The sequence below is a fragment of the Coniosporium apollinis genome, assembly GCF_000281105.1.
Source record: "Coniosporium apollinis CBS 100218 chromosome Unknown supercont1.7, whole genome shotgun sequence".
In the NCBI taxonomy this organism is placed as follows: Eukaryota; Fungi; Ascomycota; class Dothideomycetes; genus Coniosporium; species Coniosporium apollinis.
In genome coordinates, this window is record NW_006913269.1 from 618,227 (window position 1) to 630,002 (window position 11,776).

An 11,776-nucleotide genomic window follows, 5' to 3' on the forward strand; every position below is an offset into this window, starting at 1 on the left:
CCACATCACACGACCACAGAGGATTATCAAGCGTCTGTCGTTATTGATATCGTTCCCCCTGTTCGCAGATGCCAAGCCAAGTCTCACCGCTTTCCATCGGCAATGGGCGGAGAACATCACTCTCTTGTCCCTGACTTTTCCTCAGCCGCTGCCTTTGCCTTTGACAATATCTATATCAGCTGGCGCATTGCGACTGGCGCATTGCGTCACTTGTCAAATTTGCGATCTGGGATGCCTCCTCCCCCTCAATCATAGCGGCCCCACTAGTCAAGCATGGCGAGCAGGATTTGCTGCCGAGTTTGCGGGCTCCGAGGCATGGGCCGTAGGGCGTCTGATAAGAGTCAGAGTACCTGGAGGGGATATGTACTGTATATAACCTGAACTTCAGTCCCAATTGACTTTGTACCTCCATCAAAAGTTTCTTCCGCTCTCTCACCGCTCCAGCCTTACAAAGGCTTTGTCCCTCTAATCCTAAAGCATCTCTTCTCAAACACCGCAGCCTTCTACTCCTCAACCACACCACCACAGCCACTAACCGCGATGGCACCGACGCTCGAAGCCCCCGAAACGACCTCCCAGCTCGTCAACGACGGCCTCAAGCGCACAATCACCAAAACCGCCCCTTCCCTCATCCCCAACGGCGTCCACGCCCTCCCCGAGCTCGACGCCTCCCGCCTAACCACCACTCTAACCTCCCACCCGCGCTCCGTACCCCTCCCCGACAGCGACGAAGTCAAAGCGCAACGAACATGCACCGACCACATGGTAACTGCGCAATGGACGCTCTCAGCCGGGTGGGCCGCACCGGAGCTAAAGCCGTACGGCCCGCTCTCCCTCATGCCGACAAGCTCATGTCTCCACTACGCGACCGAATGCTTCGAGGGCATGAAACTCTACCGGGGCTTCGACGGCCGCCTTCGTCTCTTCCGACCCAGCCTCAACTGCCGCCGCATGCTCGTCTCCAGCACGCGCATCGCGCTGCCCAGCTTCCCACCCGCCGAGCTCGAGCAACTGATCATTGCGCTGTGTGCGAGAGATGGGCCCAAGTGGCTCCCCAAGGAGCGACCGGGCAGTTTCCTCTATATACGCCCGACGATGATCGGGAATGATCCTGCGCTCGGCGTGCAGAAGCCCAAGGAGGCGCTGCTGTACATCATCGTGGCGTGCTTCCCCAACATGTCCGCGGGCACGGGTCCGAAGCCGGGGATGAAGCTGCTCGCGAGCCAGGAAGACATGGTCAGGGCGTGGCCCGGAGGGTTCGGATACGCGAAGGTGGGCGCGAACTATGGGCCGTCTTTGCTGGCGCAGGGCGAGGCGCGCGCGAAGGGGTATGATCAGATTCTGTGGCTCTTTGGGGAGGACTGCGAAGTCACGGAGGCGGGCGCGAGCAATTTCTTCGTTGTGTGGAGGACGAGGGAGGGCGGCCTGCAGCTTGTGACGGCGCCGCTCGGGGAGAAGATCATCCTGGATGGCGTCACGCGGAGGAGTGTGCTTGAGTTGGCGAGGGAGAGATTGAGCGGACGGGACGAGGAGTTGGAGGCTGTCGAGGTTGTGGAGCGCAAGTTCCAGATGCATGAGCTCGTTGAGGCCGTCGAGGAGGGGAGGTTGGTCGAAGCCTTTGCGGCCGGTACCGCGTTCTTTATTGCGCCCATCGCGGCAATCAGCTTTAGGGGTAAGGACTTGAAGATCCCTATGGCAAAGGGCGATACGGGTGCCTATGCGGGCGCTATCAAGACGTGGTTGATGGACATCATGTATGGAAGGTGCCAGCATGAGTGGGGTGTTGTTATTGAGGAAGAAGAGTAGAGAGCAAGAGAAGCTCTGGCCGTCCAAACGGGAGGTGCGCGAGTCAAAAGCTGGATCAAGGCGTATTATGCATTGCTTTTGGGAAGCCTGGCGCTGGAGGTAGCTTTACAGTCCGTGATATTACAGCTATCGCGAGAGGAAAACTTAATATTCTAAAAGACATCTATCGTGCCTGTTGTAACATGTGATACACCTTCATCTACTCAAGCGGAGGCTGGTATATGAGGCCTGATGCCCTCACATCATGCGCATCGCGTATGATCCCGGCGGCCAGTATCTTCGCCTCCAGCTCGACCCGTGCGAGATTAATCCTTGACTTCGCGTTTTGCATGGCCTGCACAACTTCCGGCTCTCCATGCATTTCGTTGTTTGCGGCATCCTCCCGCATCCAGTAGTTTGCAGCCCTCCCGAACAGGCCACCACTGCTCATGTCGCTGCGTTCGGCACTCATAACAAGGCTCAAGCCCATAAGTCTGCCGGTGATCGCTTCGAGCATTCGCACACTATATTCCTGCCTTTCCACAGCTGATAGTGGCTTCACAAACGCGCGGTTCGTCGAAGATGCCCAGATCACCAAGCCGAGCACAGCGTCGATAGCCATAAACATAACGTAGCGCAGCGTCCGCATGCGCCAGAAGAAGCAGTCCAGAGCGCCGAGCGTTGTGGCCGTTTTGTTCTCGCTATGGTCGTAGGTAGCGAGCAGATAAATATCGGCGACGAGGAAGGCCAAGCTCGCAGTAACCGCGTGGTTCCTCCAGCGTGAAGCATGGGAGCCGGCAAGCAGTGAGGCGGTCGCCAATCCTACGACGATGAGGTTGGCAAGGTGCGGCAGCAGCAGCATCGGGAGAGCAAAGTAAAGGTGGCTGAACTCGTCGTCCGGGTTGCAGAATGTGCACGTTGCAAGAACATCCGGTCCAAATCGAAGGTACAGTAGCCGCGATTCCAGTGAGACAAACTTCATTTTGAGCGCTTCATCAAGCAGGGTCAGCGGACGGAGCTGGGATAGTCGGGCGAAGAGGACATCGTTCGGAATAATCAGACGGGATTGCGTGGCTTGAAAGATGTTCTCCGGCGCAAGGCCGGGGAATGATGCGATCAGAAAGAAGGCAAAGGCGAACGTAAGGATGTTGGTAGCGCGCTTCGCCTTAGGCGTGATTCGACGGATAGCTGCGTTCTGGCCTAACGATCGTAGGGATCGTATGAATGCGGGAATCTTTGGAAGGACGAAGGGGCCAACGGCGACCACTAGTGTCCAGAGACTGAGTCGGAGTTAGTGAAACTCAGGATATAATCTAGGACTGACCTACGTCGAAGCAGATACCATAGTGAGTGCCCTTGTGAAGACCTGCTACAAAGTGATTACACTTCCCGCGCCTTTACGCAGCATTAAAGTAACTTTGTGGGAAATGTATACTGGACTGGATCTCGCGAAGCACGTTAACGAACCACGGCTGCAAGTCAAGCGTAGGGCTGAAACAAGGTTTCCGGAGTCGGAGAAACTGCTCGGCTTTGACAACTCTTCGACAATTTTTCGGTGCTAACAAACTGTCCCCAAACTTCCAGGGTTTCAAACAAGCAAACTCATGAAGGTACGCTTCGTCACGCCTTGAGAAGGCCGATGGCGGCTCGCGGAAGAGTCTGCGGAAAGCCCTGCTGCTCAGAGGCGCTACAAAATTGCAGATGCGAGCACTATACTGAGACGAATTCGTTTGTATCTCTATGCCGCAATCTAGCATCGTAGTGCTACACTGAAGCTTCTTCTCGACGAACCCCTCGTCGCTCACGGGCACTCCTTTCGTCGAATATCTGTAAGTACAACGGGCGCTTTCGAAGACTCGGAGATCACTACCTACCAAGATCACGAGTTCAAAAAGAATGCCCAGAGAAAGCCCAACGACCTGCCAAGGTCATCTCACTCGTGTTGCAGTGTCTGAGCGAAAGCCCTGAGGACTTTGCGTCTAATTGATGAGAGACATGCCATTCATTGTGCAAGATGAGTGCCGGAGGGGTTTGTGCAAAGGTTTTCACGGGGTATTGAAGGATAGTCTTTGATGGAAGGAAAATTGGCTGTATCATAGTTCAAAACTACAACTCCTTCTGCCCTCCGCCTTTCTCTGCTGCCGTGAAAGCCATCGGCTTCCCCTTCGTCCGCGCCTCCGTATTCGTTCCCAGCGCATATGCCGCAACGACCGCCTCGCTAATCATCCCAACGACGCTCGCACAAGCGATAGCCCAGATCTGTATGCTCACACTCCCTCGTGGCGCCCTCGGGAATGCCAGAATCCACTCCATGTATCCCGGCAGCCAGCCCTTCGGTATCCAGAACAGCGCTTGACGCGCGTACCAGAACTGGAGAAAGAGGCGAAGGCCGTTTGTGCTGAGCCAGCGGATAGAGGTTATGGTTGTGTTGAAGGTAGTCCTGGCGGCTTGGATCGCTGAATCTTTGGACGATGTCAGCGCTCGCCCTCAGACCGAAAATACTAGGAAGGAGGGGCACGAGAGCATGACGCTTACCACTCGTGTTGAACTCTGCCACAGCTTTATCATGTTGTCTACGTAGCTTGGCCCATCGTGCGAAGTCGTCCTGAGCGCTCACAGCGTTCATCTCTCGCTTAAGGCGGACTACTTCGCGTTTCAGACGCATCTGGTCATGCGCGGCTTTTGCTGTCGGCGTAGGAGATTTGTTGTAAAGAATCCATAGCTATGCAAAGAGGGGAGTCAGCGTCCCTGGTGCCATATACGATCCGGAACAAATTACTTACCAGCTCGTTGATGGCTGTTGCGCCGACCGTATTGATCAGATGAATGACTACTTGCAGGATGAATACTAGTAGTAATGGGGAAACCATCTTTCGGGCAAGTCTCTGTCGATTTGTGCAGTGGTTGTAGGTGCACCGCCGTCTTGACAGTTCTCTGGTCCCTCCAGATGTCTTGGCTAGTGACGCGTCTTAGTGCCTGAGGCAAACATTTCGCTTCTTCGTGACCGCATGTCCATCTAAAGTACCTAGGTAATCTGCTCGCGCACAAGCAAGGAGGATCAATTCTATACCACTCGAAAGGTGTGTCGTCAGAGCTGCTCAGTTCACTAATCCTATCGATGGAGTTAGGCTGCGTCCACAATGCCCAGGAGCAAGCGTATAACGCTCTCAGCTGCATCTTTGATAAGCATGGGAACGAGGTCCTAGAGATCGAGATCTTGCCGAAAGCCTTTACACCCGTTGATGGGTCACTCCTGTTAGTTGATGGCTTGTGTATCGGCATACCCAAGGCCGTGCTTATCCATGCTTTCCTATATGCGAGGGCAATCTTCTCTAGGCGTCATGAGCAAGAGATTGACCACAGTGCACATGCAGCATTTACACGGAAACTATCATTCTCGTGGACCAAAGTGAGAGCAGTTTTGAGTTTGGTTCGTTTCGTCTGAGCTTACCGCAGCTAGTCTATTCTCGATGCAACAAGAATCATCCTACTATTCGACGCAGAGCATATCACGGCAGCCAACTACCGAAAGCAGTATATACAGAAACTCATACAGGACGGCGCTACTGGCGTGCATGAACAAGCACTAAATATAGCCGCCCAACAAGAGATGTGCCTCCTCAATACCTTCCTGATGTCTCCGCTGAACCGTCACACTAAGAGTCCAACCTTGTGGCATCACCGGTACTGGCTCCATACCATCCTCGTCTCCACCATAGGCACGGCTGGCAACAACTCTACCCTGGAAGTCCCGCTCACAAGCTTCCGGCGAGAGCTTGGGGTGGTCTTTAGGGCTGGAGAGAGACATCCTAGGAACTATTATGCATGGAACTACGCCAGACGTGTGATCCACCTGGCTAAGACGTCGGCACACTCCAATGGGTCCGGTGCAAGTGGTTCAGGAGTAGATAATATCCATACGGCAGCGGTACATGGGTGGTGCTTGCGTCATCCAAGCGATACATCTGGGTGGTCATTCCTGTCCTATCTTCTCGGGCTTCCCGGCTGTGCTGAGGCTGTGCGAGTCGAAGCGGTTGCAAGGACGCTGGACTTCGCGACTACATTTCAGTGGCAGGGCGAGTCGCTGTGGGGTTTTTTGCGGACGGCGCTGGCATCCGATACACTCCTTCCGATCCAACAGCGGAGCGAGTTTCGAGACCGGATTGAATCGTCGAATGCCGAACTCATACGGCCTCTTATATCGCCAAAAGCGGCATGATAGTTATCCGAGCAGGTCGCACTGTCGGTGCATTGGTTGGAGCTCTGGTGAATTTTACATCCAGCGTCCGTCGTACAGAGATGAGGTTGTAGACTGGTCAGTGTTCTTGTTCGCTTCATTGTCTGGCAATAGCTGATTTAGCTCAACACCGATGTCTAGGCTGTCGACGGCTGATCGCTGGAAGACCATGCCATTCCCACTGTTATGCAGCCTTGATTGCAAGTCCTTCTCGGACAAAACGTCACAGTCTTCGCCTGTTTCGTGCCGGATAGCCTTGGAAAGATCAACCACCGCACGGTAAGTACCTATGGTATAGCCCTGTCGCGCGACATGACTATTCTTACGCGCGTCTCCCCAGATCGTCCACATGACGCAAATCCAGAGCACGTGGGAGATGCTGAAGAAGAACAAGATCTGCGAAGAAAAACCCCATCGGTAAGTCTTTCCCGGCTGACAAACACCGTTGTCTGCGACAAAGCTCTTGCTGTAATTCTGATCCTGGTATACCAGCGTATCGACAAGCTCGTCAATACTGAGGTAGGGCCGATCGAGGTAATACGTGGTTTTACCCAGGGTGAAGTTACTGGATCCGTTCGAAGGCCTTAATCCCTGGGAGCTATCGTAGTAGTTGCTCTCGTTGTAGTTGCGCTTGTCTGAAGCGATGAGTATCAGATCAGCCGCGAGTGAATTCGAAACGCGCCAAGAGCGGTGACTTACACCTGGCGATAGAGCTGGAGATATTACGAAGTGGGTAGAATGAAGAACTCGAGTCCTCAACAATCAAAGCACCATCTGCCAGGCCTATACGAGAACCATCCCACACAACCCAGTCTACGGTTTCAAAGCTAGAAAACGGGATCATCGAGCCATCCGTAACATTCACGTATGGCCGATAGGTGGCGTCGTAACCGGTCAACGCACTGATAAGCGTGGGGAACGCTAGGATGTACGAGCTTGCCAAGATCAGCCCCACAACTGTCAGCGTGCACCTACGGGTCCGTTGCCATGGTGCTACGCATTCTTTACCCAAAATGTGAATCGTGCTTATAGAGACAGTGTCGAAGGCTATTGCGGCGAACACTTGGTAGGGTGTGGGCCGAGACTCCATGGAAAACACCAGTGACCTCGTGAACACGCGGTAAGCAATGTATATAAGGATAGCCTGGCCGCCGCGGCCAACGAACAGGTCCCAAATGATATCGATGGTCTTGGCTGTAGAGAAAGAGAACGAGCCGAAGGCCAAGGTCGGAGTGAAGAGAGAGTCGGCACCGAACGGGGTATACGTCTTGTTGAAGCTAAACCGCACGCCGACGCAGGCCTCTCCAGCAGAAGGAGCTCCGTGCACTAGAATGAATCCGACTACGACGAGTTGTGCAACGGCGAAAGCTGTCAAGAGCGGACTGATGAAGGTGGACCGAGATTCCCGCTTGAGCTGCATCGTAGAACTGTCCGCCTTCATCGTGGAAAGATTTTTAGGCATCTAGTAGTGCAATTGGCTCGGAGTTTTCTCTTTCAGCGTCCTGATGAGTGGAAGGGGCGTGAAAAGACCTAGCTGGAAGGAAGGGAGATCAACTCGTATTTGATGCCTGGCGACTCCGGGGCGGTGCTGAGCGAGGCTGTACACGTTCAAGTGGTGGCCTTGTAGGATGCAGGCGCATATGTAGCCTTGTGTTTGTAGGGATACAGTCACTAGACAAAAGTTTAGGCCGCCCCGACTAATCCCTCGTGCATAAGCGGCCGCAGGGCCACAGTGCCGCAGTTAATCCGGGCAGGCCGGGGTGCCGCCGGCAACGCACCTCATGTGATTATGTAGGTAAGATTACCTCGCAGCTGAGGTTCACTGAGATATGAGTAGCAGGACTCCTAACAAAATGTCGATTTCCCCAAGGGAATATATTAGCATTCCGTCGTCACTGACTTGCTTGTAGTTAGATTACCATCAGTCTTAGTATAGTATTAAGGCGAAGTTCCTTCGTAATCACGTGAATACTTCGACTATCAATGAACATTGTCCAGAATGCCTAGAACGTGGTACTAAGACAGGTGATAGTCACGGATTAGCGAGTTATAGCCACCCGATAAGGCTAGCCGCCTCTATAGACTGTGTAATCGCTCTCTTACAATGCTTGTGGATCTGATGAACAGGGGGCTGAGCGACGACCGATTGACAACATTGAGCAGAGCACATCGACGACATAGTCATTTCTCACCTTCAGCCACAGATCTTCTCCCAAGTACGTACAATCTCGTTCTGTTCTTCCACGCCACATCTGCTCAACTCTTCTCTTCCTTGTGCCAGTCGACTGGCTGCAATGTGGCGCTTGTAGTCAGTCCCGAACAGCTTGTGCAGCTCTTGTGATACACCCTGGAAAGCATATGCAGGTAGGCCGAAGAGTCCTAGCCGACGTCAACATGACGTTTCCGTGCACCGGTATTCCCACAACTCACCAGCTCCAGGCTTGAAGACCAAGCCCCCTACTCCCTTGCCGATACCTTTGACGAGCCCGATAGCACCGCCTTCTTTGGCGCCACGGACTGGCTGCATGACAATACCCGTGACACCATCGTAAAACCCATAACCAAGTTCCTGCGATCAAACATCTCAGAACCGTGGCTTGTGGACCTGCGGGTTGAAGGGGAAGGCTCACCTTGCTGCCAACTTCGATTCCGCTCAGGATGCCGGAGACTTTCTCGGGCTTTCTGACCGTGGTGTCCCCGTAAGCTATCGGGATGCTTTGGAACCCCCGCGCAATGCCCAGACTGAAATGCATTGGTGATGAGAGGACTGCCTTGCCAAGACGACCCACGCCTTGTCCCACTGCAAGAGCTACAGTAAGACCTTTCGGCAGCGAAGACCCGATACTTTCCGGTTCACTCGAATCGTCATCCACTCGTACGATTGGTGGGTGAGCGTCCTCGATCCTTCGTTGGAGTGCGGAAGCGCTAGTTGGACTGGTGGTGACGTTCCCGTCATCGGTGGGCTGATTCTCACGGGTAATTGTGACTTCGCACCGTTGTTGCCTCTTGGATTCATCCCGCATTGCCTTTACGATTTGTTTGGGCAGATCGTAAGTGCGATAAGCAACTTCTCCGAACGAGCCAAAGAATGCCGATGCGCCTCCAGTCAGAGGATCTGTTGGACGATCTTCCACTTGATACTCTCGCTGTCGGAATCTGATAGAGTCAAATTAACTGCGGCATTGCAAGCAGGAGTAGGTGGGAAAGCACTCACACCGTCAGCTGCTTCGACCCCAGGAGACCTCGATCAAGAAGTACTGCGGCAGCGAGCGCGCTGAGACGAACCTGCTTTCCTCCCACTTCCCAAGTTGCGACTCGATCTGGGGCGATACAGCATCTCGATTCACAGATCTTCAATGAGCGATGAAAGCTTCTTGCTCCATTCTCACAACCACGTTCCTGTTGAAGCTTCAAGCCTATGCGTCTGGCTCTGATGCGTACTTCTGGGTGAATAGCTTCGCGAAGTTGTTGCGCAAGTTTGTGCGCTGTTTGCTTCGAGTAGGGAATTGGACATGGTCCAGCTCCTACATCCGCTACTATTCTGCCCCAGAAGTGTTGCTTGAGAGCACGTCAGCATTTTGTCCTCGGGATTCCTGGTGGAAACTTACATCGCCAAAGAACGGGACTATGACTGTGGGCTTCCCAGCGGCTAGTCCAGCTGCAGTAGTACCGGCACCACCATGGTGTACAACTGCAGAGACATGCTCGAAAAGCCAACTGTGGGGCACATTCCCTAACAGGAACACGTCCTTTGGGAGCTCGCTCCCATCGGCTCCAAGACCAAGCCATCCTTTCGAGATAATTGCTCGAACACCGGCTAGCCTCACAGCTTCTAAAACCATGGATGTCATTGCTTCAGGGTTGTCGACAACAATCGATCCAAAGCCGATGTAGACTGGTGGCTCCCCATCTTGAAGAAATTTCTGCAGCTCCGCGGAAGGCTCGAAAGTCTCGTCTCCTGGCAAGATATAGAATCCAGAAACGCTAATATGAGAGCTCCAGTCTTTGGGTTTGGGTAACAGATGAGGAGACCTGCCGAGGAATCAGCACTATACTATATCGTTGCAAAGGTGCAAGTGCTCATCTGTACCAGCAGTATGTGTATGGTATCTTCAGTCGGGTCAGCAGTCCGGTCGCCCACATCAAGTTGAGAGGCTCGAGATGGAGGGTGTTTTCTCGAAACCTGTTGAGCAAATCACCAAGTCCGTGCCAGATGAGTCTCTCGATCAAGGCGTAAGACAAACGACTTGTCATGCCCTTTCTCAAAGTCGAACCTCGAATCCTTGCGAGGGGATGGGGGAATGCCTCTGTAGGAGAGTACGGCATTCTGCTGCCATCAAGTCAACTTTGGTAGCTTTGAGCCATGGTGTCAGAACTTACGTGAACATGAGATGCAGCGGTACCCCTAACTTCTCCGCACAATGGATATGCGCAAAGCTTGGCGGGTTGGCAATGATTGCTTCCGCGATAAAAGGTGTCCGACTTTTCTGGGGTCCATGGGCCCCCGAATGTTCCCGCTCATCCTCGACTTTCATCCCATTCCCAGTCGCAATACAAGACCTCCAGCATCCTTCCAGAATTTCGTAAATGATCTTCCGTTGCTGCTTGACATCCCCGCTATGTATAGATTTATAGCTGGGTAAGAGGCCTGGATTTCTGACCATGAAGCTCATGAGCTCTTCAGGATTGCCGCCGATGTTGAAGAACTCCAGATCGTGCCCCTCAACCATCTTTTTGAATACAGAGTGTGTTGCAATACGGACTCGGTGGCCAAAGGTGTTCTTCAATACAAGCCCTAGCGCGATGAAGGGCTGAACATCGCCTCGAGATCCAACAACTTGAATCACGATATTCAATCGAGGTGGTGGTCCCTGCTCGGAAATGCTGCTGGTTTCAGAAGATTCACCAAGTAATGGCAAATCCGTGAGACTGTCACTCGAACTTGGTCCTCTTAGACGAGGGTGAAATAAGGTCGAGAGACCATGTTTTCTCTGGCGAATATTGATGCTTACTCGGCCATCGTCTGTAGTAGAGATGTCAACGCAATAAAAAGAAGAAGAGTAGGTATTCACGACCGACCATCAATGCTTGTGCTAGTATTGAGACGGCCTTGAAAATCGCTGAGTTGGTCGAAGGCGCCGTCCGCCGATAACGCACTGGGATAAGTCGACATGATTTCAAACAGGAAGCTGGGGTCGATGGTAAATGAAGCGATGAGAAATTTTAGATGGAAGATGTGGAAATCCAATCATGTTCTCTTATAGAACGTGGACAAGGTGTTTGGCCTTCCACAACGATCTTACCTAACTAAAGCGTGACGCGTCAAGCGTTTCATCTAGACGGTGACAAGTTGCAATACACACGCGGCCTGCTCGCATGAAGTATGGACTTATGATAGAACTCATGAGCTTTCAGGGCCGCCCTAGTCCGTTTTCGGACGGATAACACGAGCCCACCAATGAGATCGGATGGACAGTCTCTGACGAAAGAACACCAAGCCCGATTTGGGGTAGTATAGTAAAACGGCACGGTGACAGTGGAGGTGTGATGCGAAGGAGGTGACTACAGAGACAACGATCGGCGTCGCGGCGATGACGAGTTCTCTTAAAGAAATGGTGAACGATGAATCGCGACGTAATTCCGGCGGCACTGCAATACTGTATCAAGAAAGGCTCACCTCGTAAGTCGTATTGCTAGATCGGACATACCAGGGGGCCAGTATCTACTGGTAAAATATTTAAGACGCCTGCCTTG

At 53.0% G+C, this 11,776-nt stretch overlaps 5 protein-coding genes across 5 annotated transcripts; 1 reads left to right on the top strand and 4 right to left on the bottom strand.

Annotated features, from left to right (window-relative positions):
• Positions 1–540: 540 nt before the first annotated feature.
• W97_02116 (uncharacterized protein) lies at positions 541–1,806 on the top strand (the record flags this gene model as incomplete). The annotated part of the gene is made up of 1 exon (XM_007780018.1): positions 541–1,806. The coding sequence occupies one exon, from the start codon at positions 541–543 to the stop codon at positions 1,804–1,806; it is 1,266 nt and encodes a 421-aa protein (XP_007778208.1).
• A 199-nt stretch (positions 1,807–2,005) lies between these two features.
• W97_02117 (uncharacterized protein) lies at positions 2,006–3,130 on the bottom strand (the record flags this gene model as incomplete). The annotated part of the gene is made up of 2 exons (XM_007780019.1): positions 2,006–3,065; positions 3,114–3,130. The coding sequence occupies 2 exons, from the start codon at positions 3,128–3,130 to the stop codon at positions 2,006–2,008; spliced, it is 1,077 nt and encodes a 358-aa protein (XP_007778209.1).
• Positions 3,131–3,891: 761 nt separating this feature from the next.
• Positions 3,892–4,655, bottom strand: W97_02118 (uncharacterized protein; the record flags this gene model as incomplete). Its single annotated transcript, XM_007780020.1, has 3 exons — positions 3,892–4,247; positions 4,321–4,507; positions 4,569–4,655. The coding sequence occupies 3 exons, from the start codon at positions 4,653–4,655 to the stop codon at positions 3,892–3,894; spliced, it is 630 nt and encodes a 209-aa protein (XP_007778210.1).
• Positions 4,656–6,058: 1,403 nt separating this feature from the next.
• Positions 6,059–7,463, bottom strand: W97_02119 (uncharacterized protein; the record flags this gene model as incomplete). The annotated part of the gene is made up of 2 exons (XM_007780021.1): positions 6,059–6,657; positions 6,722–7,463. 2 exons carry the CDS (start codon positions 7,461–7,463, stop codon positions 6,059–6,061), a joined length of 1,341 nt encoding a protein of 446 aa, XP_007778211.1.
• Positions 7,464–8,216: 753 nt separating this feature from the next.
• W97_02120 (uncharacterized protein) lies at positions 8,217–11,195 on the bottom strand (the record flags this gene model as incomplete). The annotated part of the gene is made up of 8 exons (XM_007780022.1): positions 8,217–8,401; positions 8,453–8,591; positions 8,653–9,178; positions 9,237–9,580; positions 9,631–10,054; positions 10,113–10,349; positions 10,403–11,045; positions 11,102–11,195. 8 exons carry the CDS (start codon positions 11,193–11,195, stop codon positions 8,217–8,219), a joined length of 2,592 nt encoding a protein of 863 aa, XP_007778212.1.
• Between the last annotated feature and the right edge of the window lie 581 nt (positions 11,196–11,776).